The sequence below is a fragment of the Pteronotus mesoamericanus genome, unplaced genomic scaffold (assembly GCF_021234165.1).
Source record: "Pteronotus mesoamericanus isolate MK-2021 breed Mesoamerican mustached bat unplaced genomic scaffold, CSHL_Meso_final contig_163, whole genome shotgun sequence".
NCBI lineage: Eukaryota > Metazoa > Chordata > Mammalia > Chiroptera > Mormoopidae > Pteronotus > Pteronotus mesoamericanus.
This window is the reverse complement of record NW_026555064.1, coordinates 9,388,292-9,414,040: the sequence shown is the minus strand read 5'-3', so window position 1 is coordinate 9,414,040 and position 25,749 is coordinate 9,388,292. Positions and strand designations below refer to the sequence as shown.

The 25,749-nt window shown below is 40.0% G+C and overlaps 2 protein-coding genes across 3 annotated transcripts in view; one reads left to right on the top strand and one right to left on the bottom strand.

The window, feature by feature from the left end:
• Window positions 1-662: 662 nt before the first annotated feature.
• Window positions 663-15,166, top strand: ELMOD2 (ELMO domain containing 2). 2 transcript variants are annotated; one of them, XM_054562959.1, is made up of 9 exons: window positions 663-773; window positions 1,914-2,064; window positions 4,049-4,077; window positions 6,233-6,330; window positions 8,512-8,641; window positions 9,897-10,030; window positions 12,005-12,073; window positions 12,851-12,984; window positions 14,266-15,166. In XM_054562959.1, the coding sequence occupies exons 2-9, from the start codon at window positions 1,923-1,925 to the stop codon at window positions 14,409-14,411; spliced, it is 882 nt and encodes a 293-aa protein (XP_054418934.1). In that variant the 5' UTR covers window positions 663-773; window positions 1,914-1,922; the 3' UTR covers window positions 14,412-15,166. The 2 variants fall into 2 exon arrangements, with proteins under 2 accessions (XP_054418934.1, XP_054418941.1); XM_054562966.1 differs by having other exon boundaries at window positions 663-838.
• Window positions 15,167-19,026: 3,860 nt separating this feature from the next.
• The window catches only part of TBC1D9 (TBC1 domain family member 9), a 74,833-nt gene continuing 68,110 nt past the window's right edge, over window positions 19,027-25,749 (bottom strand). Inside the window, exons 17-21 of the mRNA XM_054562949.1 lie at window positions 24,284-24,349; window positions 23,577-23,663; window positions 22,204-22,278; window positions 22,009-22,112; window positions 19,027-21,108 (exon numbers count right to left, since the gene is read on the bottom strand). Of these exons, the coding sequence (XP_054418924.1) occupies window positions 20,398-21,108; window positions 22,009-22,112; window positions 22,204-22,278; window positions 23,577-23,663; window positions 24,284-24,349 (1,043 nt within the window). The 3' untranslated portion in view covers window positions 19,027-20,397. The remainder of the gene's footprint in view (window positions 21,109-22,008; window positions 22,113-22,203; window positions 22,279-23,576; window positions 23,664-24,283; window positions 24,350-25,749) is intronic.

The window sequence follows — 25,749 nt, the reverse complement described above, 5'->3', positions numbered from 1 at the left end:
GAAAACCCACCACTGAAGGAAGAAATGCTGATGAATTAACTGTTAGATGTTCATAATGAAAGAACTAAGTCCAAACTTCTTTCCTCATTATACAGGGCTTTTCTTACCTGCCACTGATTAGCCACGAGCAAGTTATTAAACGTAAATTCCGTTTCTTCATCCATAAAGTGGGACTATTAATCATTACAGCTGACCCTTGAACACCTAAGGGATTGGAGTCCAACAAACAGCAGAAAATCCCCGTGTAATTTAAGTAAGCACAGCGCATATGCGGATTCCCAAGGGCGGATAGAAAATACACATGATTAAGATTACATGTAGGTGAAAATGCTATGATAGTTACCAAAAACACACTGCTTTTTCCGCACTTGGAGCGTCGAAGCAGTACACTGTGTCAACTTGCGCAAAAGTCCGGAGCGAAGTCTCCAGAGGCGCGCGAAAGACGGATCTGTGGCGCGCCGGGCGTACCTCCCCGTAGCCGTTGCTAGGGAAACCGCCCTCAGTCCCTAGAATCCTAGCTCGCGCGGCAAAGCAACTCCGCGCGACCTTCTTGCTGCGTTAGCAATTGGTGGAGCATGGACCAATCAGAGGAGGCCGGGGGCGGGGCGGGCCAAGTCTGGGAGAAGGCGTTCTAGCGGCCTTGCTCCCCAACTTCCGGGTCACGGTGCTCGCGGGGAACGCTGTGCTAGTAGCGTCGTTTCCGTTGCCGGCTGTTTGCAGTTGGGGAAACCGAGGCAGACTCCAGCTCCCCCTAGCTCTTCCGCTTCTGTGAGGTGGCTGCTGTTTCTTTCCTCTCGCCCCAGGCTACTTCCATGTGGGTGTGCTGAGAGCGCACGGGGTGCGTGAGCCCCGCGGTGTCCCACGGCAGATCCGCGGCGCCCGAGACGGTGGGGCTTTGTGCGAGCTGTTCCTTCCCACTCGCGGGCAGCGAGCGAGCTGGGCTCCTCCAGACTCCGACATGGGGATTCGGCGCAGCGACTCCCCGCTGTCTGGGGAGCTCGAGCGCCGCGAGGCTTGCATTCCCTCCGCCTAGCAGTTCTTTTGTCTTGATGAGCGCCGAGTAGATGGGTTCTTTTTCACGTTACAGTTCAGCCCATCTCTGCTGTGCACCGTTTCTTCACTGATCTGCGGGGATTTCCAAATTGACAGTCTGTCAGACCTTCGTCTAGAGATGATGTATAGCTGGGAGTGCTTAAGGCAGGAAGGAGATGAACATTTTTGTTTGTTTTTAAATAATTGCTCACTTTCATTGGCCCCATCGCTCTTCGTTTAGGAGCTGAAGGTTTTTCTTGTGACGTAAAGATTCAATTTTATTGAAGGTGTAGTTCACTGTCCTCCTTAGTATTTCAGTCTTTCACCTGTTGAATGGAAAAATCAAGACTTAGCCAGGATGTGATCTACCCAGTGTTCATCCCGTATACTTCAATTTGTAAGCCATATGTAGTGTTTTTATGTGCTGGCAACACCTGAATGTGGGATACATGTAACTGAAGTCATCCATAAGGGGTTAAGAAGAGCTTATTCCTTATAATAAAAATTCTAGTACATGGTATATTTGATTTAATTGTTGCTTAGTTAGGTTCCCTTTGTTCGTAAACTGTTGAGCCCCAGTTCTCAAAGAGTGACAAATTAAAAAGAGGGAACTGAGAGCTTAAATTTAAGTAAGTAGTTTTGACTTACAGTTAATTTTTAAAAAGTGATAAATTGGCCATTCGACCAGCTATCATTTAATCTAAAAGTATGTAATACACCTGTTATTGTTTTCTTAGATTCCTTAAACACTACCACAAAATAGACACAGTAGAATAGTATAACAGATACTAATATAATTTAAGATTTGATGAGTTGAATAAACTAATTTTTTTCCTTTCCAATTTAAGGTCATTAAATCTGTCATTTATTTCCTTCTCCAGGAAAAAAAAATGTTTATTTCTCTGTGGGACTTCTTCTATGGGCACTTTTTTCGATTTTGGATGAAATGGCTCTTACGACAGATGACTGGAAAGTGTGAATTGCAGCGAATTTTTGATACCTATATAGGTGCACAGAGGACACACAGGATAGGTAACGTTATTTGAAAAAGAATAAAAACTAATAAAACTTTAATTCTGAACAAATATTTTTTTCCCTCAATATTCACAGTGACATATGCACGCATTGTGTATCCTGATCAAGTTGCTTAAACTCAGTTTCATAATCTTTGGAATCTAACATTGAATCCCTAAAACTGTATGATTTTATAGAAAAAGAAAAGGATTATTATTTAATTCCCCATCTGTATGAACAATTATTTTCTCTGGCTCCTGAAATTCATCTGTTGTTTCTTAGATTATAGTTGTAACCATTATTTTAGAGAAAAATCTCTGTACTTATATAAGACCCTTTGAAATTTTCACCCAAGTGATGGGAAAGAGTGAGTGTCTGGATCTATTCAATAGATCCATTTTTATACTCAACATCTTTCATCAATCTTTTAGTCTCTTATGTAATTCTTGAAAGGACAGGAATAGGTATTTAGTGAGCCCTAGGAAAGATTATTGGGCTCAAAATCTGCACTGTTCAGTACTCTGGCCAGTAGCTACATGCGGCTATTGAGCCCATGAAATGTGATTAGTATGAATTGAGATACTTGGAAGTATAAAATATGCACTGGGTTTTAAGACTTCCCATGAACAAAGGATGCAAAAATACCTCATTAGTAATTGTTCATATTCATTATATGTGGACTATTTTGGACATATTGGTTTAATATACTTTAGATACATTGATTTAAAATAGTAAAAATTAATTTTACCTGTTTTTTTTTTTTACTCTAATGTGGGTACTAGAAAACTTTAAAGTACATTTGTGGCATGCATTTTGGCTTGCATTATATTTCTGTTGAATGGTACTACTCTATTACCTTCTGAAATTCATCAGCTTTCAATGTGTAATTGAAAATATCGCTTTAAATTAGAACACAGATGAGTGACAAATGCGGTGGAGGTCATTTCTCTCAGGCCAGGGTAAAGTAGACCAGGGATCAGCTGCAGTTCATGCTCACTTTGTTAAATGGAAAGTCAAGCCTTCTTTTGTACTGAACAAGGGTGCTTCAACGGAGAAATCAACCCCCATAAGATTTGGGAAGTGGCTGTTGGTATCCAAGGCAACGGGAAAGGATGACAGACATAAGAGAGAGTGAGCCTCAGGGAAGCTGGATGATTGAAATTTAATTACTTCCCTAGTTTTCTCACAACTTTGTGACTGACTGAAATTATTGCCTGCTCTTTTGATTTACCCTTTCGACTGTTTTCAGAAGAACAAAGTACCTCTTGATAAGAAATCTTGGCAGTACTGGTGTTTTATAGCGTGGGGGGAAACATGAAAAGGCCTTACTTTGTGGCAGAAGCATTTTTTCAAATTTTTCATGTTGCTGAGAAAAAGACTTTAAGTAAATGTGCCAGAAAAAGTTTTTAAATAAACTCGTAAATATGTTTTAGTCATTCTTGAAACAGAATGGAGAAGCTGCTTTGCTGTTTGTCTGGTTAGAGGTGGTCAGGCAAATAATCTGAAGTCTTTTCAGCTTTGCCCCTGTGTTGTTCATTCATGATTCATTCAGTTGCTAGCTCCTGAAATGGAAACTCTTCCTCCTTAAGGGTAGCACATGAAGAAAAGGTAGTAGAGACACCATCTTAAGACTATCCCTGGAGTCTTAAGATGCGTTTCTGGAACAGGAGCTTATTCCCAGAGAGCTGTGTGTGAATTTGCAGTGGTTAGTAGGCACTTGGGGTCTGCGCAGAAACCAAGGACCCAGGGGAAATTAGGTTGACTCCATCTCTTTGGCTGTGGTATGTTACGTTGGGTTGAGGATTTTGGAATCATATAGTGTTACGTACTGTAAGGATGAAATTTTTAAGTGCTTGCTGTTATTCATGTAAAAATTACATCTTCTAGAACTATGAAAGTAATTTATTATTGGCGTGATATTTATACTCTTTGCTTATGGAGTAATTCACAAACAACATGTAGGTGATAATGCTCTCTCTCTTTTTTTTTTTTTAAATTTCAGAAAATTCCTTGACGTACTCCAAGAATAAGGTAGGATCATAATTCAAGGTGATAATTCAGAAAACTGGGAGATACTTTTTGTTTAAAAGAATGCCTCAATTTTAGAATTAATTATTAATGTCCTCCCAGAAGAGTCTTTGCTGTAAAAAGTACTGAGTGAAATTTTCCTACTTTACAAGTAATATTTTAGGTTTAAAATATTTTCTTTGTGTGTGTGCTGTTCATGCACAAAGAAGGTATTTGAATAATCTGTCCTGTTCTGAGGTTTTGCTTGTTTATTTTGCCTCATGACTTGGTAGTTTTGGGGGAAGCAGGATCATGCCGGGAAACCGTCTATCAGATTGTGTCCTTAGGATAGGTTCTTCTGTGAGGAAAAAGCCAAGCAATTTTGGGCAGTGATAGAATACCCTGGGTCATGCAACTTCTGATCCAAAATATGTCATACCTCATGTTATTTGTTAGTCAGCTTTTGCTGTGTAACAAGCTCATAAAATCTCAGGAGCATATAGCAGTCTGTTACTTGTTCCTTGCTTGTGTGTCTGTTGGCCATCTGGAGAGACCTTTTTTAAGCTGGTGCCAAGTTCAGGTCGGTTGTCACTCTGTCATTCTGGGAGCCAGGTTGGAAAGGTAGTGAGTACCTGGGGAATGTTCTCACAGTGGATCATTCAAGGCCTAAGCACATGGACATATTGTAAGTTTCCTGGTGTCGTATCCATTACCATTCCATCGGCTGAAGTAATTTATGTGGCCATGCCCTAGAAAGCATAGAGAAATAACACTGCGCGTACCATAAGGCCATGGTAGGCAATGGGCATAGAATTCCATTACAGGGGAGTGAAAAATTGGGACCAATAATTTAGTCTACTACATGCTGTACTGCCCTGTAATAGTCCACAATTTTTTTTTCTATGTATACGTATGATGTGGCCAAGGTACAGCATGGGTCACGTGGACCATGGTTTGAAATCCCATCGTAGATCACGGCCAGCATTAAACAACCACCACCGCCAAAGGAATAGAATAGAAAATAATTAGAAATCACTGGTCATAATAAGGTTAAATGTTGTTTTGTGAAATTTTAATTGTAGCTATCTGGATGTGCATCCATATACTTTAGGTATTATATGTATGTGTGTACTTGGTCATGGTACATAGTGTGAGACAAAAATATAGGATCAAAAAATGCGGACTTGCTGCTGTCTGGAGATAATGATATGCAGAACTGATTCATGCCAGACACAAAATGGACCTTGTTGAATATTGCAAGCATATCAGTTTTGTTCTAGAGAGTGACCTGTGAAAATAATGAAACATTCGTATTCTGTGAACCTACTAAGATGAATGCATGTATTTTTTATAAGCAGGATATGGAAAGATAAACTAGATACTTCTGTCCTCAAAGAATTTTCTACTTATTGTGTAATATCAAAAGTGGTAAGGGTAATAGAAAGATCGCAGATACATTAGTGTAGGGATTCTAAGAGAGGAGCGGTTACTCCCACTTGAATACAATCAAGTGGACCTGGTGTGTGAGCTGGTTTAAAAGTAGGGCGGACTGACAGGGTTAGAGATGGAGGAAAGGAGCGATGCAAATGAAAGCACAGGGTAAGCAGAGGAATGACGGGGGGATTTTGCCTGGAGTATGAAGGATCCCAGAGATGGACGAGAGCTGAAGACACTTGAAGGGTTAGGAAGGGCTGCACTTGCCTGCTGTATGGAAGGAAGGAGCCCGTGGACATTGATAGGGTGCACTATTTAAGAAATCTGTATGCATAGAAAAAAGACCCACAGTGCACATACTAATCTGTTATCAATGGTTATCACTGGTGTTTTTTTCTTTGTGCTCTTCTGCATTAAAATTCTTTTGTACCTACATTTTTATTGTGTAATTTTTGAATTTTATAAAAAGCATCTGCTTCATAAACACACTATGGTGGTAGCTCCTTTGCTAAGAGAACCTGTCGATTCTCAGTTAAGGAAGCCTTCATCTGAAACATGTTGCTTCTCTTTCAATTAATTAAATAATTGCTTGAATGATTTAAGCTCTAGTGAAAATTTGAAGCAAATTTGGTTTCATTTTGTATTTTAATACCTATATTGTAGAGTTGATTAAATACCTTAAAACCTACTGTTCTTTTTCAGCTATAAGGGATTTTTCTCAGTCAGCTTTTTGTCACATCAACAGGTTTTACAGGAAGCGACATTTGTTGCTCAGAGTGAAGTGGACAAGTATGTAGAAGATATAATGAAAGAAAAGAATATTAACGCCGAGAAGGATGTCAGGTATGCTGTTTTGGCAGGCTTCGTTTTGGCTATGCTTCTGCGTCCTGTGAACTGTAGAGACCATCCACAGCTGTCGAGAGCTAGAGCCGAAGGGGTTGGGGAGCTGATCTGATCCCACCCTTCCACGTCAGTGTGTGAGGAACGGAGGTCCAGACAGGGGAGTGATGGGAGCGGAGTGAAGCCTGTGTCTGTGGCCTCCTAGCCCAGTACTTGGTGCTGCCAGTTTACCCTCTGCCTTCTTTAGGGCAATTTACCATACCTTTCCCGAAGTTAAATAACTGCGGTTAGTGTGCCCTTCCTGTCCTTCAAAATTCGGTTCCTCTGTCCTCCTCCCTGGCTTCTGCAGCCTGAGGTAGGGACTTTGCTCTGTCCCATCGCAGAGCTCTCCCTCCACCATAGTATAACCATTGTACTGTGTTCGTTGATCTACCCTTGTCCTTCCCCTCATGTTGCAATGAATTGTAAGTTCTGTAAGAGGAGGATGTGACTTACTCCATTGTTGATTTCTTGGGACCAGTACATTGACTTGTAAATATTTAGAAATTTGTTCTTTTTCAGTAGTTGCTGTGTAAACATAGACGAAGGAGCAATTTATTTGGGCTGGAACAGGGAAGGGCCCAGGAGAGGACTGTGAGGTAGTTCCGCAGAAGAGGTGACATTTCAGCTGGGCCTCGTGGATGGGTCGAGAGGCCGTGGCGTGCAGAGGAAGAACGCCAGCAAGGCCTTGCGGGCGCTGCGGCCGGGGGGTGACAGGGCGCCTTTGCGGCTGGGGCCTTGGATTACTGCAGAGCGGAACTCAGAGAAGTGAACGCAGGGCTGGAGTGCGTGCCACAGTGAGGGGCAGATGCTGTCCTCTGGCTTTCTGTCTGTCTTTTAAAGCGAACAAGCTATGTTATCAGAAAGTGGAGGGTAAATTGGGGGGCGAGGGGAGGCTGGCAGAAGGAATAAAGACAGAGCATTAGGAAACAGTCCTTCAGGTAGAAGAGGACAAAGCCATAAACACGTCAGCATAAATGGATATATGGTGATTGCTTCGAGGGACATTTCAGAGATAGAAAGGATGAGGGTTGGGGGGTCTTCTGATATATTGTTGGTGGAGAGTGGAAGGTCAGAACTGGAGAGTTCTGGCTCAGGAACTAACGATCGCTGGTGTCATTAATAGGTTTAACGACTTACTAAGAAAAAGCATGTCTCTTCAGGGAAGATAAATGTTTGCATTTGGGAAAACTGAGGTAACATTTCCTGGACCTGTTTGTTATATATATGAGGGAGGACCCTCCCCCACCCCAAAAAAGGAATTTGTTTATAAAAAATTATGTATGTATTCTTTCATGTTTAAATTGCAGTCACCTTCAAAGTAGTCTCCATCTGATTCAGTACATTTAATGAGATGTTTTTCCCACCACCTAAAACACTTTTTGAACTTGTTGACTTTGATGCCTTTTAGTGTTTCTGCTGTTTTTTGTTTCACTTCTTCCACATCAGCAGAATGTTTTCCTTTGAGGACTTTCTTCATCTGGGGGGAAAAAAAAGTTCTCCAAATGACGTCAGGTGAATAGGGAGGGTAGGGCACAGGGGTCATGTTCTTTCTGGTCCAAAACTGCTGAACCCTCAGTGCGGTGTGGACAGGTGTCCTTATAAATCACCCATCATGAAATGGGCAAACACGCTGAAAGAGTCTTCCAAAAAAAAAAAAAATTCACTGAAGCCGAACGCTGCCTCTCACAACAACGCCAGCTGGTGCACTGCTACAGATGGATTCCTAGAACACCCACCTAGTGGGGGAAACCTGTACCACAAGAGGCCTGCCCTCCAGAAGATGGTTCCAGTTTTTTTGGCTGCCTCCTTGTATACATATTTTTGGAAAATTAGGTCTGTTGATGATAACTGGCCATAAAGATTTAGGAATGTATGAAATTGCCCAAGAAAAACATGAAAAGGAGAAAATTGCTAAGCTTGCCACTCCTACCATGTCTTGTCCTCCCAGATCCCGATTTATCATATCCTTCCTGATACTTTATAAAAAGTTTTGTGTTTAAGGAGGCTATTGCTGCTTATCATATTAAACTGAAAGCCAGGAAATGGTTTTTAACTAGCCATATGAACTACAAGCTATGGAAGGCATTACATCATTGCGATAAGGAATGATTTTTAAAAAAATAATAATTCTATTATTTTCAGTTTTAAAATCTGCATGAAGGCATGCTTACTGCAGATATCTGGTTATAAACAGCTCTATTTGGATGTAGAAGGTGTGAGAAAAAGACCGTATGATTCCGATAACCCACAACATGAACAGCTGCTTCTCAAGGTAAGTTTCGTGTTCTGCATTCGGAGTTACTGAACACTGGGAAAATAAATCAGGCTTGAGCTAGTGAGGCCTGTGTGCCCATTCTCGAGGCTTATACAGCCATCCAGTTTCTTTGCCCCTTAGAGCATTTTATTGTGTTAGAGAAAGATTTTTAGTTAACTCCAAAATATTCTGATAAACACAATAAAAATGTATTCAAATAAGTTATATACGCTTTTATATATATATATATATATATATATATATATTCAAATATATTTTAAATGCTTTTAATTCTGAAACAGGTTGTAAACATATTAAGGGAAATCTGCTATTAATAAAAGAAAGGTCCAGATAAGATCCAGTCTAAGTATTGGATTTAGCTTCAGGACCAGCAAAGTCTTGACCCTGTTTTAAAGCAGGATCGCTAGTCTTCATATTGTTTTGGGTAGCAGGACACTCGTTTTACTAGGAGTCTTTTACTCATCAATGCCTGAAATGGTAATGAGATGGGGAAATGCAAGTATTTCTGTTTTGCAAATTTTCATACTTTCTTACGAATTTTTGTGAGCCTGTTTTGTTTGATCATGTGTGGTGTGAAATTTAGAAAATGATGAAATTTTTAAAACTTTATTTTGCATTGATTAGTTTGTTGCTATCTAATACATGGTAGCTGTCTTATGTTATTTCATGGTAGCATCTGAAATCTGATCTCCGTCTTAAGGAACATATTTAGTTAAAACTGGGTTATATTATTTTTTTTTAATTATGAAAATTTGAAGATAATAATCCTGTGGGTTGGAATACCATCCGTATTGTTTCTTCACGATCCCCTCCTTAACTCAGCCCTGTTTTCCTTCTTGTCGGTAGGGACAGATCACCCACTCTTAGAGCCCGCTTAAGTGTGTAGTGTCGGGGCAGGGCAAGGGCCAAGTACCTAACGCTGTTCTCAGGGAAGGAGTTTGCCAATTCTGGTGTGTATATGTATATATTACTTAGTAGGTAAGGGCATTGCATTGTTTGAGATTTCTGTGCATTTGTTATCTTCTCAAAATCTATTTTTTAGGTAAGTCTTTTAAATTGGAATAAGTATGCTACATTTTTTATGATAATGGAAAAGTTTTCTAAATACACTTTGTTGAACCTATAATCTGTCTACAAAGTTGTTCAATTAAAAGCATTGAACTTACTAGTTAGATCAGTTATGAGAAGGAAAAAAATCCTGGAAACTTAAGAACATCACTATTATTTGTAAAATGGAAGCATGTTTGCACAGCTTTGGAATCTTCTAATGCCTACAAAAAAGCTGAAGGCCAGAATCTCCAAGCAGTGGGCTGACATTGGTTTCCAGGGCGATGACCCGAAAACAGACTTCAGAGGCATGGGCATACTTGGATTGATCAACCTCGTGTGAGTGAAAATAAACCTTATTTTCTTCTCTAAAATGAAATTACATGTAATCTCCCATCTAGTTTCATACTGTCTCTGAATTTAAATAGTGGCAGTGCTGGAAGTATTTGCTGATGTGGTGGCAACAACGTGAAGACACTGGAAATGAGCGTGTATGTGGGTGTGATCTCTTTGCATATGAGGACCTTTCCTCTTCCTTTCTCTTCCTGACCTCCCTTCTGATACCTCCTCAGGAATTATTTACACTCTTTTCTTGCTTTTTTAAAACATCCTCTTGTGTCTTCTCTAGGCTCTCATTCCATTCTGGGAAATGTGAGCAGATAAGATGGTAACGGTCTCTCCACACTGAGTCTTTGGCGTATGTGACAAGGAATCCGAATCTCAGACTTTTCACAGCCTATATATGGGCTCTCTCTGCTTTTCTTCTTTAATACTTATGCTTGGGCAGGTATATGAAACTGCAAAATATGTCACTAAAATCATGATCGATAGCCAAAACTCTTCTAGAAAGTGAAGGACATGCGAATGAAAAGATTCTGGTGTTTACGTTTATCCTTGAATTGTGTTTATAGGCTGCAAAATGCCTGGAATGGGAACCCTAACCACTAACAAAGCTTAGGTGGTTACTGTAGAGAAATTAGTCCTGAAACTGAGCTCAATTATGTTCATGTTGAGAAAAAATATCTAGGTCAAGATAGATAAGGATACTTTGGGAGAAAATAGAAGACACAGAAGGTTTCAAAAAATGTAACTTTTCCCAGTTACCAAAGTATTTAATTTTCTGTAATACCTAAATTTTATGAGTATGAAAGTTCTCTCCTCTCAGAAATGAGTAAAGCACAGTAATATTTTTAAAATAATAATTACAAAAAACGAGATTGCCAGTTTTCTACTTTGATAAATAGAAACTTCTCTTTGGAGTTTAAGTAGAGAAAAAGTGCACTTTGTTTCCACTTGGAAAAATTATGAGATATTTTAAAATTTATTATTTTGTAAAACATAATTTTTTGTGTGTTTTTTTTTTTTTATCCTTTAAAAGCTGTCTTTATTCTCAGTACTTGTAAGCCACACAGATATATGAAGCAACTCACCATCAGTTAGATAGAGACACACTGTTGTGGTGTTTTCTTTGGTAACTTTTTCTGAGCAATCTGGCTCTTGACCGTTTTCCTCAGAAGTCGAGGTTTTCAGTATTTGCCAGTTTAGCTGAAAATTTAAATAACAGAATCTGATTCAAGACCATGGTAAGGGATTCTGACATACCTTTAAATGAATTACATATCGTTACTTTTATGTTAGGTAGAGCTAGTATCTACCAATTTGAAAACTGTTTAGATTCATATGTATGCTTTAATAATTGGTTGCCAGCGATGCCCTAGAAATGATTAAAAGGTTGAACAGGAGATTTGGTCCCTATCTTTTAGAACTCAAAGAGATTGCATGAGTTCAAGCCAACAGGATGTATGAGCCTACAAATAAACAGCTTTATCCATTTCTCCTAATACGTCAGTTGTATGGCCAGTATTTCAGTTATAGCACTGATCAAGGAGGATTGTTTTTAGTGCAAAACAAAGGTGGTTGGCTGTCCCTTCTGAGGGCACCCTGAACATGGCATTAAATAGAGCGGACAGCAGTTGCCCTGGACGGAGTGAGCCCAGGTGAAGGGAAGAGTGTCCTAACGGGTGGCCACTGGCCGTTTTGTAGAAAACCTAGAACAAATAGAAAGAACTCGAGATCTTTTCAAAAGTAGGTAGGAAGTCTCTTGTTAGAGAACTTACTTGTTCACATACCTTCACGTCTCGCCAAGGGCCTGTGCGGGTAGAGCCCTGACAGCTCAGCATTAAACTCCTCCGACTGACATGGAGAGACCCGCGCTAGGGCTGTCATTTGGACAGTAACTGTGTAAATTGCTTCTGGACAGCTTCACTGTGAATGACTTACGCTAATGTTATTCTTTTTCTGAAACATTTTAAGGTATTTCAGTGAAAATTATACCAGGGAAGCTCATCAGATTCTTTCCCGTTCCAATCATCCTAAATTAGGGTAAGCTGGATGTAGTAAAGAAACTGTAAGCTCTTAAATTTAAGTTGGTTAGATGATCTGAATTTGAGAGTATTTCAAGGTATTTCTTAAATGAGATTATTTTAATTAATAAGAACTTTAAAGGATATTGCATGCTGTATTATTTTTAAGGCTAAATATGATCATAAGCCAGTTTTGTATGTATTTTAATATTTTTTATCACAAGATGTAGTTTATAAAATGGGGATAACAACTTTTATAAAGAATTTTTGAGAAATAGATTTGAAAATAGGAATAGGAATACGAAAAATAGTTTTGAAAGTTGTGACATGAAATACAATTGAGGTCATTATTAGCTTCACCATATATTTTATGTTTATATTCCAATGATACCTGTCTTTGAAAAAACATTGTAACAATATTACATCATAAAAATAAATACCATGATAATGGAAGAGAAAATGTTAGATTACCCAGTGTATTTTAGAAATCAGAGTAAATATGTTGTACTCCTTTTAGTTTTTTAAAGGATTTTGGTTTTAGATATTCATCGGACCAGAGCTTTATTTATTTCTTAGTTTTTATTTCTTAATTTTATATCCAGAAAATAAATAGCCTCTAAAGAACAATTTTTAAAATCTATTCTGGTTTATTATCCTTAATATATAGAGACCAGCATAAAGTCAATACTGTGTTAAAAATGGATCAAGTAACTTGTTACTAATTCCTTGCGTAATTTCAAATTTATTTTATGAGCTATTTGGCTAGCTGGTATAACTGGTAATGTTTCTGACATAGGTATTCTTATGCAATAGTTGGAATCAATCTGACAGAGATGGCTTATAGCTTGCTGAAGAGTGAAGCTCTGAAATTTCATCTCTACAACTTTGTTCCTGGTGTACCAACAATGGAACACTTTCACCAGTTTTATTGTGAGTATTAAGAAGAGTTAAAACTAGATATTTCTAGGAGAATGTTTAAATCATTAGGAAGATATAACACCCCTATCAAGTATATATATGCCTTATCCTTGTCATTTTATTATTTAGGATCTTTGGAAAAATGGAAAATAATGAAAGATGGGTTCCCAAGAATATTTTGCACTTGTTTCTGTGTTTGTTGATTTAAAAAATTCAGTGAAGCAATTTTTTCACATGTATGCAAATTTGTATTTATGCAGCTTTTCTATAGGTATCCATTTCTCAATCAACTATAAAGTGAATTTTCCCTCTTGAATACTGATTAATGAATGCTATTGAGTCAAGGACAGACCACTTACAGAGTATTTGTTGCACTTGTAAGGAAATTTAATTTAACCAACCCCCACCCCACCATTTCAAGTTGCGGTGGTCTTGTGTTTGGTTGGGCTACTTAATCACTTTCCCTGAAACAGTCAATATTACCACTGTTTCATTAACTTTTATTCTGGTGATATTTGACCACTGAGGTTTAATTGAATGAACCCATCTTCTGAAGATACTGCTCAGAAGCAAAGAATTCAAATCCAGCTTAGCTTTTATGCTCTACTTTTCTTGATCATTTGGAGTCTTTAGAATGCCTTCTGCATGTTGGCAGGAGATAGGAAACTACTTAGGTCATACATGGCCACATCATAACTTCTTCAACGCCGCGGCGAAAGGCGTCACCCAGGGCTCCTCCCACAGCCTCCCCTGTCTTGACTTAACTCCAGGTGTGTTCCTAGATTTCTCTTGCGTCTGTCCACTGTTTCCCATCCCCATTGTAACTGTGTGACCTCAGGCCTTTGTCACTAAGTTAAGCTTATTTAGAGTTTATTTTTTTTTATAAAGAGAAGTTGCTGATAGTTCATTGAAAAAAGTGGAAATGTCTCTGAGATTTAGAAATCAAATAGAAAACAGCTTTCCTGTAAATTATCCTTGTCCAACATTTTCTTGTTACTTTAATTTTTGTGTTTCAGGGGTCTCTGGGGTTAACTTTGTTTTGTATTCTCAAGGTATCTTTTAACAATATTATCTTCTTAAGTTTGAGGGATTTTGTTGAAATTGCTGTTTATTTTGAATGTACGAAAATATTTCTTATAGTGTGCCTCAGGTTTCTAGTAGTCTAATATGATTTCTGATTATTTTATGCTAATATGGAATTTAAAGGATGGTCATATACTTAAAATGAGATGGTTTGGATGTGCTATCACTACTGAGCACTATGTTTTTGTTTTTGTTTTTTTTTAACTGCAGGTTATCTTGTCTATGAATTTGACAAGTTTTGGTTTGAAGAAAAGCCAGAAAGCATTATGTATTTCAACATATATAGAGAGAAATTTCATGAAAAGATTAAAGGACTCTTACTGGATTATAATGTGTCACTTACCTTAAAAATATGAATCATCCCTCATATCTTCTATTTCTACCACATTTTGCACACACAGCAGAATTTATATGTTGTAGTAGAAATTTTCTGATCAATTACACTACTTATATGTAATTTCCTACAAAAATTTTTCAGAAATTCTATTTCAGAAAGCTAGTGGACAATCAGTGTATGTTTACAGTTGTTTATACACTGTTCTCCAAAGGTAACTTCTGCTTCCAAAGATCCCCTCTGTGGAGTCATGGGAACTACAGTTTGGAACTTGGGACTTATCCCATTTAATATAAAAGTACAAATCAGGTACTGTATTTGTATTAAATTGGTTGATTAAAATGTGTAAATATCAGTTTTCACTTTATGTGTAGCTATCAAGTTGGTATCTTTGCAAAGCTCTTAAAATGTTTTGTTGAGTTTGGACATGATAGTTCTGTATTTTCTTTCCCTTATTTGTAAGTTAATTAGGAGGGGGAGTAGTTCTTCATGGTTTTTGTTTGTTCGAATCTCAGGCAGATGTCCGTGTTGCATCGATTGTAGCAACGAGAGCATAGGTGTATCAGGAGGAGATGCGTGGCCTCCATTTTGGCTCGTCTGATTATTTAACATCACAGATCATGTTAGAATGACAGTGTTGGCGACAAGCTTTTTGGTTTTAAAACACACTTTGAAATATTACAATGTTATTTGTAAGATTTAAGATATTTCCTCATCATGAGTCTTTGCTTTTTGTTAGTGGTAGAAAAGCACCTGAGTTAGTGCTTGGTGTAAGAGCCTAGCTCTACCTGTGTGTGCTTATGAAAAGAGAGGTATTTGCTGAGAATATTTTGATTGTATTCAAAGGACAGTTGCTGTGTCAATAAAGCTGTCTTTGAACTTAAACAGCATGACACCTTAAAATCTCAGTTAAATATCATTGGTTTATTTTATTTACTGTTAACTCTTGTGTGTCTGCTCTGACTCCATAGTGTTTCTAGTTGATGATGTATAGACTTTATGGATTTTCTTTGAGGTAACAATCTGTGGGATTCTAAAGTAGCCTGAGGATGACAACTGCATTTTGAATAGCTTTATTCTCTTAAAATCTCAGGACGGCAGCACGTGTGTTAAGGCTTATGCAGTGATGAGGTTCTAAAGGGAACGGTTTCTTCTTTGTATGTGTCAGATGTTAGTTCTCATGGCAAAACTCAAGTTTGAAGATAGGGTCATATGATTACTAAGTTCTTAAATCCTACAGAAGCCAGCCTGCTAAAGACTTACGTTAAGCTAAAACACAAAGACCTGAGGCTTTCAAGTATTTGTTCATGTTTATGAGCAAACCTCTCTTCAAACTTAAAGAGTGGTAAAAAAATATTCGATTGTGGTGTAAGAGCGGTGGTGTTGTGTAGCACATTAAAAGTGTACGCATTCAAATTATGATTTTCTCAAGATAAAACTATTTTAAAAATTGGGTTCATTTTATTATGGTCCTGGCAGTTTAGCTATTCGTCCAGTATTAGAGGAGTCTAACAATTTTGTGTCTTGTAGGGGACTCCACCTTGGGAGCATTTTCATTTCTTAACATGTTTTCCAATGCTTTTATCACCCATCTGGAGTTCTGTGAGGAGAAGTAGTAGCACCCTGATAAGGATCAAGTGTTAACCATCAGTTTCTTTTCATCAAGGTGTTTCCTAATACATGGAAAGCAACTCTGTTAGTCTTTGAATTTTTGTGTGAAAATACTTGTATTTTAATTTTTCAGCAACTGAGATCTTAAACTGATTTAAACCTTTGTCATTATGCCTAATAAAAGAATGGCTCAAGAATGGGAGGGGAAACTTGTAATTAAGTTTTTCCCTTTCTAGGAAGAAAAAAATCTTTTTAATATTTTTAAAATGTCATTAGAAAGTTTTGTCAGTAATATATTCTTTTAAATCCACCTCAATTTGTACAATACAGATACTGTTTTGTTTTTGCTTAAAATAATCAGTAACCATTTCAGACGGTTCTATAGTGAACTGGTCTAAGCCACCAACAGATTCTAAGGTTTGAGTCTGAAAGCCAAACTAAATGTCACCGGTTGTAAATTAGAATGTAACATGAGCCTTCTGACTTTTATGTGATAGTGACAGAGATGAAAAGAGAAATATGATAATTGTGTCTGCCTTCCTACTTTTCCTTGTTCTCCACATACATTAGAATTTATGTAGTCTTAGAATCCATGTTGAGAACCTTTCCTGTTTCTATAATAATTAGTAAGTACCAAAGTAGTGATAGAACTTAAGTACCAGGAAAGGTATGTTTGTTTTAGCATCAAAAAAGTGAGTCAGTGTTGAAATGAATTTTTGTGTCTGCCAGTTTGAAGAGCATGTGCCAATGACAAGAATTGTCTGAAAAAAATAAACAGTTGTAGCTCAAATACTATGTTCTGAAAGACAATCTCTTTAAAAAATGGGAGAAATCAGAGGATATCAGTGAACCTAGACCAGCCTCTCTCTATATATAAATACAGTGATATAGATAGAAAAGTCAGTCTTACTGGCACCATTTATAGTTTAGAAAACAGCCTTTTTCTTGAGAATGCCCATCCTGAACTTTTTCTCTTTTAAGAGCTACTTGGATTTGTATGTACTTTTCTATGTCAAAACCTATGTATTTTTCATTCTTTATTCCAGTGTCCAAGGCGGTTTATGTCTATTTCTGTCCTTTGTGTTCACTGAGGTAGAACTTGCTCAAAGATCTGCTCATGACATGAGTGTGAGAAGTCGGAAGCTCGTGGCCAGGGCGGGAGGGGTCACAGGCTGCGAAGAGAAGAGGTTTGGCTTGGAGGGCAGTAGTGCTGCGTATCCTCCGTGAGTAAATGAGGAGGGACCAGCAGCTGTTTTCTTGGGATAAACGGCCCATCCACCTTCTCTAAGAACAAGTCTGGGGAGGCTTACTTTCTGTTTTCATGTTTATGAACCTCTCCACATCAGAAAATTTTCCATGAAAATTAATGGATTTGTTAAAAATCTGAAAGAAAATACCATGAGTGAGCTTTCTTTTCCCTTTTTTTTTTTCCTGGATTCAGCTTTTGACAAAAAAATTTAAATGAAGTGCTGGTAAGACCTAAGTATGGCAATACTATGTATGATAGGGTGATTCTATGTTTCTGTTTAAGTAGTCAACAAATATTTAAGCAGTAGCTTTCCCTGGCGGGGGGGAAGTGCTGGCTGGCAGCTTAAAGATAGATTTTTGTCTACTTTGGATAAAGCAATTAATTTCTTATGTAAAAGCAATAGTTGAGATGTCATGTCATATTGTTTGGAATGCTGTGAGCAAATAAAAAACGTTGAAACTTTTATAAGCCTTGCTGTTAATACTTCTGCTCTCTTCCCATCCTGCCATCCCTTATTTAAGTCATTTATGTTCATGAAACAATGTTTTTTTTCAATTTTTTATCTTTCTTGTATTTTTTATCACCAGTGCCCTTACACCCTCCTCTCTCCACAATCACCACACTGTTGTCCATGTCCATGAGTCCTTTTTCCTTTTCTGCTCAATGCCTACACCCCCCGCCCCCCCGCCGGATGGTGTGGTTGGAGCTGTGGTTCCCCCGCACACTCACTCTTCTGCAGGGCTGGCTCCCCTGGGCTCTCTTCCTTTCCCCGAGAGTGGTCGGTCTCTCTGGCTCCTTGTCTCTCTCTCTCAGGTTTTCCTGTCTGAAAGCCCCACTGAAGCAGGCACCCAGTGCTCTACAGCTGGAGCTTCGGTCTCTGGGGACAGGCATTGCGCTCACCCTCTGTGGCTGTGGAATGGTTATTCGCATGGGAAACAAATCATCAGAGAGCTGGGTGAAAAGTGACCATTTGGAGAAAAAAGATAAATCACTATAGATGGAAATCTAAGAGAAAAACCCGTGAGATACTAAAAAGACATAACCCAACCCTTGACAAGACAGGAACTTTAATCCTTTCTTTTTTCAGAAAAATGCTTCTTGAAATGCACTGCCTGCCTTAGGAGTGAGCTGATGAGCCTGTCTGCTAGACTACGCTGAGAATAATCAATTCGGAGGCTCAGGGCTCCTGGAGAAGCGAGCACAGGCAAAAACTTGCCTCAGAGAGCACGTTGCCACTGTGACAAAAAGCCCTAGGATGTTAAGGACACTATTAGAAAAGCATCGAGAGAGACATATGCTGTCAAGAGTCTCCCTTTCCCCGCAACAATGGAAAATTTTGCTTCTCTTGGTAATCTAGGGCTACACAGTTAAAGACATGCTTATTCCCCTCCCAAAGCTTGACAGTATCAGATTTTGAAGTTATTTCCTGAGGCATCTTCCAAGTGACTTTTAGAAACACATGATGAAATAATGTGTAAAAATCTTAGAGTCAAGTCAAATAAATGACTATAGACCCTCCATTAAATACATTAACAAATGGTATTACAGCATAATAAGGAAACAGGAATTTTCAACCTTTAATTGTTTATGTAGGATGAGTCAAATACTCAACTGATAAAAATTCCTTTCCTTATTTTAAGTACATGCATTATATGCACATGCTTGCGTATAAAAATATTTACTTAGTCAAAACAGTGCCTGATGTAATTCCCCCGTAAAGTTGTCTAAAGAATACAGTTACCGCCTTAGGCACTCAGTCACTGAGACAAAAGCCGTATCTGAGTATCTGATGTATTTTATTTGTTCACATTATCTTATTTGAGGTTAACACTACTTCATTTGACAGTTTAAAAATCATTCTGTAAACAAAATAAAAACCCAGCAGCAACAGCTAAAATAAGGATACAATGTATAATAAAATAAAGGAATGCGTCGAAAGGAATATTCTGAAGAAGAAGCAAAGGAACCATGACCATGATTATGAATTCAACAGTAAGAGGGGAAAAAACCCTCCAACACCTGAAACAAGAACAGTAATAACAGAGAAGCACGACTCCAAAGTGCAGGTGTGCTAGTTTTCACGTCCACATCCATTCAGGAAATAGAGCGCACGATTCTTTTATATAAAGTGACAAGTTCTGCTTGAAAACATTCAGGTACGTTACCTTGCAGGTTTCCCGTCTGCAGTCTACATGATCGCTACATTGATTTAATTGGAAAGATGGTCGTATGCAATACATGGTACAATTTCTGGATTCTATGGAGAGTATGGAGATGGTAAAGTTTATTTCTTTTTTGCTTTATTTGCAATGAGTAACATGAAGCTGAAAATCCAGTATCAGAAGCATCAGTACTTTTATTCTTTCCAAAAAGAAAAAAAAAAATCCCGAGCCCTCTGTCACCTTCATTTCCACTTTGACTCTCTGTAACAAAAGACTGTTCATTTTCACTGAATTCTGGCAGCTGACATAAATAATAACTTTTTTAATGCAAAATTGGTCTGGTGTTTGTCCGAATTGACCAAATAGAACCATTACTCTGGCATCACATAAAAATCATACTTTCATAATTGGTTAGAATCTCAAATGTTTTCCCCTTGCAGGGGAATTTCTGTTGAATATAATTTTTGAATAGAGGACTTCTTATGAAACATATTTCAAATCTTAAAAAATAGTTTTAATGCTCCCCGAAGTGGTATAGGAATTTACCCTAGCTGACAATGCCTATTCCATTTAAGATCATTTCATTTTCCTTCCAGCTCTGATTTTATTTTAAAAAGCCCAAATACACAAATGGCTGCTGCCTTGTTTAGCGTTAAGCTGCACTATATATTTTTTTTAACCATGTATACAGCTCAACAGCAAGACTAAGAAGTTATAATACACACAGATCACAAACAGGTTCATCTTTTTTTGGAATTCACTGAATAAACTGTATTCTGGTAAATCCCCCTTCCCCCAACAAGAGAGTGCACTGTACCTACAGTGAGGTGTTTAATATTTCTCCAACAGTTTTCCTTGTATTATATTATGAAAACACTAGGTTTCGAGCCAGGTCCTAATAAATATTTAATGTAAAAGAAAGAAACTCCAACATAGAACATAAAAAAGGCTCCGGGCCGCCGCTGGCCAGCGGAGGGAGGCGTGGATCAGCCAGACAGGGCGGAGATCTCGTAGTCACTGGCCGAGGTGAGGGCCTTGCCCATCATGCGGATGTTCTTGGCACTGGTGATCCGGGCCATCATGCACACGGGCTTGTCGAAGTACCTCACCAGGGCAGGCTCTGTCAGCAGGGAGGCCAGGAACTGCTCGAAGGTGATGGCCCAGTCCCGGTCCAGGCTGGCGCTCCCGGGCAGCGCGGCGGTGCCCTGGCCGCTGCGTACCAGCACCGTGTCCTCCCCGATGTCCTCGCAGTGCAGCTTGTCCTCCTCATGGGAGCCGGCACTCAGCACCGAGTACGAGGACATGGAACTGTCATCCTTGGTGTCGTCGTCGGAGATGAGCATGGAGGAGGCCCCGTTGTCCCGCGGGGACGAGTCCTCCAGCTTTATGTCCTCCATCTGTCCGCCCAGGGAGTGGTCCTCGCTGTCGCCCGCCAGGCTGGCCGGGTGGGGTTCCACCGGCTCCACCCCAAAGGGCACGCCGCCGGGCCCCTTCTTGGGGAAGGGCACACCCGGGAGGCCTTGGCTGCAGGGCCCGCCGCCCGCCTCCTTCCCGGGCTGGGTGACAAAGAGCTTGCCCACCTCCCCGATCTCCAGCAGGAGGCTGGTCACGGCCGCTGTGGCGTGGTACAGCTCCTGCTCGTTGGGGTCCTCGCTGAACATGTTATACATCGTCTTACACAGCTCGATAAACTGCCCCTGCAAAGGGATGTAGAATAAATAGCACCAAGAACGTCAGCATCCCTGGGGAGCGCAGGGGCAGGGCTGAAGCGGCTGGCAAAGCCACTTCACACTGGGACACAAAAAGATCCCGAAAAGTCCTGTGTATAGTGTGGGTTGGTGCCCTATCTAAAGTCTTTATGGATGGTTCCATTTTTTACAATTTGAAAAATTGCCAACATCCATGAAAGTAAAAAGAAGAAAATAATGAACCTTCATGTACTCATCCATCCCCCAGAGTTAGGGCTGAACGGGGCTATGCAGTTGCTGCATTCACGTTTTTATCCTTTGCTGAAGTAGCCGGTGAATCCCAGACCTCATCTCATTTAACACCTACACACTTCAGCAGGCATCTCAGTGTTTCCAAGGTTAGCTCAGGCCCCCTCTCCCGCGCACATGTGTCGAGGACCCTGGACAGAAGAAATGCCTTCTGACCCCCATCCAGATGATTTATCTGTTTTCTGTCAGGAAAGTTAGCATTTCCATATGGTGTTATAATTACTTCTATATTTTTTATCTGTCATTACATTTCAACTTTTTAAGAAAAAAATAGGTCAGACATCTTCATAGCTGAGCACAGTGGTTTGAAAACAGCACACAGCCTTGTCTTTTGAGTGTGTGAGGGTATTTGTAATGACTGAGTTGAGATGTGTACTCTCAAAATTGACTATTTTGTGATTCACATTTTCTCCGAGGTCATTTTTTCACAGCTGAGCATATTTTTTGATGCATAAAAATATGCACAAAGTAGATGTAAATAGATACCAACTGCTCCACGTCACCATTACCTTTGAGGGGTATTTTATTCTACACGTGTCCATGCCTAGAAAACAGAGTTTTTGAGTTTGAAATCAATGGACTGAGCTGTTGAGAGCTTACCTGATTCAATTTGGGTAAATCCTTTGCAGTCTTTGATTTTGATTTATTTTCTGCAGTCCAGAGCCTCAGATAAATGCGATTTTCTTGAGAATTTGCCCTTTTCCCTGAAACCCAAATGTCAAAAGTAAGTGTTCCAAGGTCAAGAAACAGCGTCCAGCCAGCAGGAAGGTGAACGTATAGAAGAGAAGCCTGTACCTCTGTCCGGCCTCAGGCTCACTGTCACGAAGCCGTCGTCCGCGCTGTGCTTGCTCCTGCCGTCCAGGCCGACCACTGCCGAGAACCAGGAGGATAATCAGACGGCGTCGAACAGACCCGCACATGTAGCATTTGTAGTAGAAAACAGAAAACCACTAGGTAGACTTGCCCGACTTAGCAAAAGACAAAACAAAAGCCCAGCACACCAAGTGGAATTGGAATTTAAGATCCACAACCAATCTTTTTCTAGTATAAGTGTGGCCCAAGGAGTGCCCTGGACACACTTAACGCTAAACAAATTATTGTTTGCTTATTTGGAATCAAATTTTACTGGCTGTCCCATAATTTACGCGATGACACTATTTCTAGGTGAAGAAATAACTCCCCCAGAAGTCTTTTGTCACAGCTGGGGTTTAGTGTACAATCAGGAAATAAAGGGATAATGTCACATCATCTCCAGGAGTTAAAAAAGGGTGATGCCTGCCTGCACCAGGGAATGTTGGTGCCCTCCCAGTATATTGTCCTCCTCACTTGGTGTACATCAGATTGATCTTCTTTCAGGCCCCACTAACGGCCAAAAACTCACTTTCTAAAGAGGAATTAAAACCTATGTTGATAAAGGAAAACAAATGTTATGTTAAAAAATTCAGTGGTATAACCTGGCATTTCAAAAATAGGACTTTCAGGGGAATCCCCTTTAACAGAATGACCTTCCTAACGAGCCTGCGCCTGGCAGGCAAGGGGAGCAAAGCCTCCCGCTCCGCAGGGCACGTCTTGTCTAAGCGAGGGGGACGCGGCGGCCAGGGCCCTGCAGGGGGCGGAAGCACCTGCTCCCCACCTGTTACCCAACTCAGAAATTTGAAGAGAAAGACAACTACCATGTGATTTCACTTATATGTGGAATCTACAGAACAACATAAAGGAACACAGGAAACAGAAGCAGACTCGTAGAGAGGAGAACAGACTGAGGGTTGCCAGAGGGGAGGCCTGGAGGGACTGGGTGAAAAGGCAAGGACTGAGAAGTCTGTCTATTGGTAGTTACAGAAGAGTCACTGGGATGGGAAGCACAGCATAGGGAATGCAGTCAATCATATTGCAATAGTTACGTATGGTGCCAGTTGGGGCACTGGAAATATCAGGCGGGACACTTTGTAAAGCATACGATTGCCTAACCACTATGCTGTACACCTGAAACTAACACAAAATAATACTGAAAGCAACTATAATTTTAAAAATTAAGAAAACAGAAGCAACATATCAAACAATCATATCCATATACTTCTTTGACTGACTAGCTTTGGAGGCAACTTTTTCCAAAAGCAGAGGGCTCTGTGGAAAAGAAATACAACACCCCAGTGAGGAAAGTCACTTACCATGTGTGCATTCTGGGGTGATATCTTCAAAGAAATACTGAGTTGCTTCAAAAGCAGAGTCTGGCTCGTCTTGGTCAGAGGATGGCTCTAGAGAAGGCAGGAAAGCTCATTTCCATGCAGGCAGGACAAAGGCTCATGACCGTGCACTTTACTTGTTCAAGAAATGACCCAGGGGAGGGGGAGGAGGCTGGACAGGGTCACAGTCTAGTTTTATCCTGTCTCTATCCTAGGGCACAATCTTCCTCTTGTTTTTAAACTTTAGTTTTGTTAGATAGATCCCAGCTGGAGGCCAGCCTTGTTTAAATCGGAAATTCGCACCATCTTTCGTCCTTGTTTCTGGGAGCGTTAGAGCTTCTCCCCCCAGACTCAGAATCGCCGAGTCCCTGAGGTCCCATGTGTGACCAAATGCTAGTCATTCTTCCTCTCGCAGAGGTCTGCTCTTCGCTACTACCCCAACTCGTGCTTCAGACAGGTCGATGACTGCAGACGTAAGGACATACTGATTCAGAATGTCCTTACAGAGTCATTATTGGGCTCATTCTAAAGTGACCAATGAGTGATTTTGTAAGTCAAAAAGAGGCGAAGAGGTCGCCCTTTCCCCGTGCGCGCACGCACGCACGCGCACACACACACACACACACACACACACAAATTTCAAGCCAGGTCACAGTTACAGGTGCATGTGCTGTGGTGTGGAGCTCACTTACCAGGCAAGATGTGCATTTTGTACAGGAGTTTGAGCTTCTCTGTGAGGTCCCCGTGGCAGGCGGCATCTGGAAATCCAGAATTACCCACATGAAATGCACCGTGGGTGCTGGGAACCCCTCTGGGCTTAGCATTCCCCTGAAACATCTATTTTCTACAACTGAAACCAAGACTCTAGGTGCCAGAAGGTCTGGCTAGGGTATGTGTAGATTAAGAGTTCTGAAACTGGGGTTCTTGGTTTCAAATCATCATTTGTTTAGATTCAGGAATTTCTGATTTACCCTTGTCAATTTGTTTTTGACAATCTTCCTCCTCTCTTCTTGTTGGTTTTTTTTTTTTAATTTCTTTTTGTCATTCAACATTGGCTGTGTTTCCCGGCTTTGTCTCTCTTAGTTGTAAAGCTTTCTTGGCCTTTACTGTTTTCAGTTGCTGAGTCAAGTAGAGGAGGGTAACTAGGAATCACAGTGACAATAATAACTAACCCTTTGCGCCAGGCTCTGTTCTAGGAACTTTCCTTGAATGATCTCATTTAGTCCTGACAATTACTCTATTTTTAAATTAGGAAACAGTCACAGAGGTTAACACCAAGCCCAAGGTACTAGAGAACTCTACGCTGAAAATGACTCATCGCCTTATTGCCCTTTGGGGACAGAGTTCAGCCAGTCCCGCAATCACTGACTCCCGGACACTTCCACCTTTTCCATTTATAATGAGTTATCTGTCCAAGGACCAGCTGAGTCATGGCCACTGTGATGTGTTAAGAGACTCTGCCTTTCAAGCAACATGATTGGAGAAGGAGATACAGCTCCTTTATGGCTTCTGAAAGTAACCCCTTATTTCTAATTCCATATAGACTATTTGTTTCCTGATTTCTAGAGGAATCTTTCTGCAGATGGATACTGAAATACTTATCCATTCTTTACCAAAATTCATGCTTTAATTTTTAAAAACTTGAACTGAGCTTCTCTTTTCCGGTCCACCTGTCCGTCTCCATAACTGTCACCGACCCACAGGCCTGACATCGGCTTGGAGTCCTCCTGGTGTCTGGGGCGGAGCACTTTTCGCTCAAGGACTCCACTGAGTTTTAAGAAGGTTACACATTCTTTTTCCATGTTTTGACAGTCTTGGAACCTCTCTTTCTTTTCTTGAAGATTTTGAAAAGTATTTTCCTTTCTCGGAGTTGACGGAACTAAGTAAATTAAATATTTATATTTATTTCTATCACTTTCTACATGCAGAACCTGCCTCTTTTTCCTCTTTCTTGTTCTTGTCCAAAGACAATATTTTTTAAAAACCATCCTCATACACACCAATATTTACCTTGTCTCACTTTTTTAAAAAGCATCTTGTACTTAGTATTCCTTCTGTACTTAAAAGTCAATACCCCCTTCTTCCCTAAAACAAAACAAAGCAACAAAACACAACCCCCGCCTTCCACCACACACATCCTGTTTGCCCTCCTCAGCAT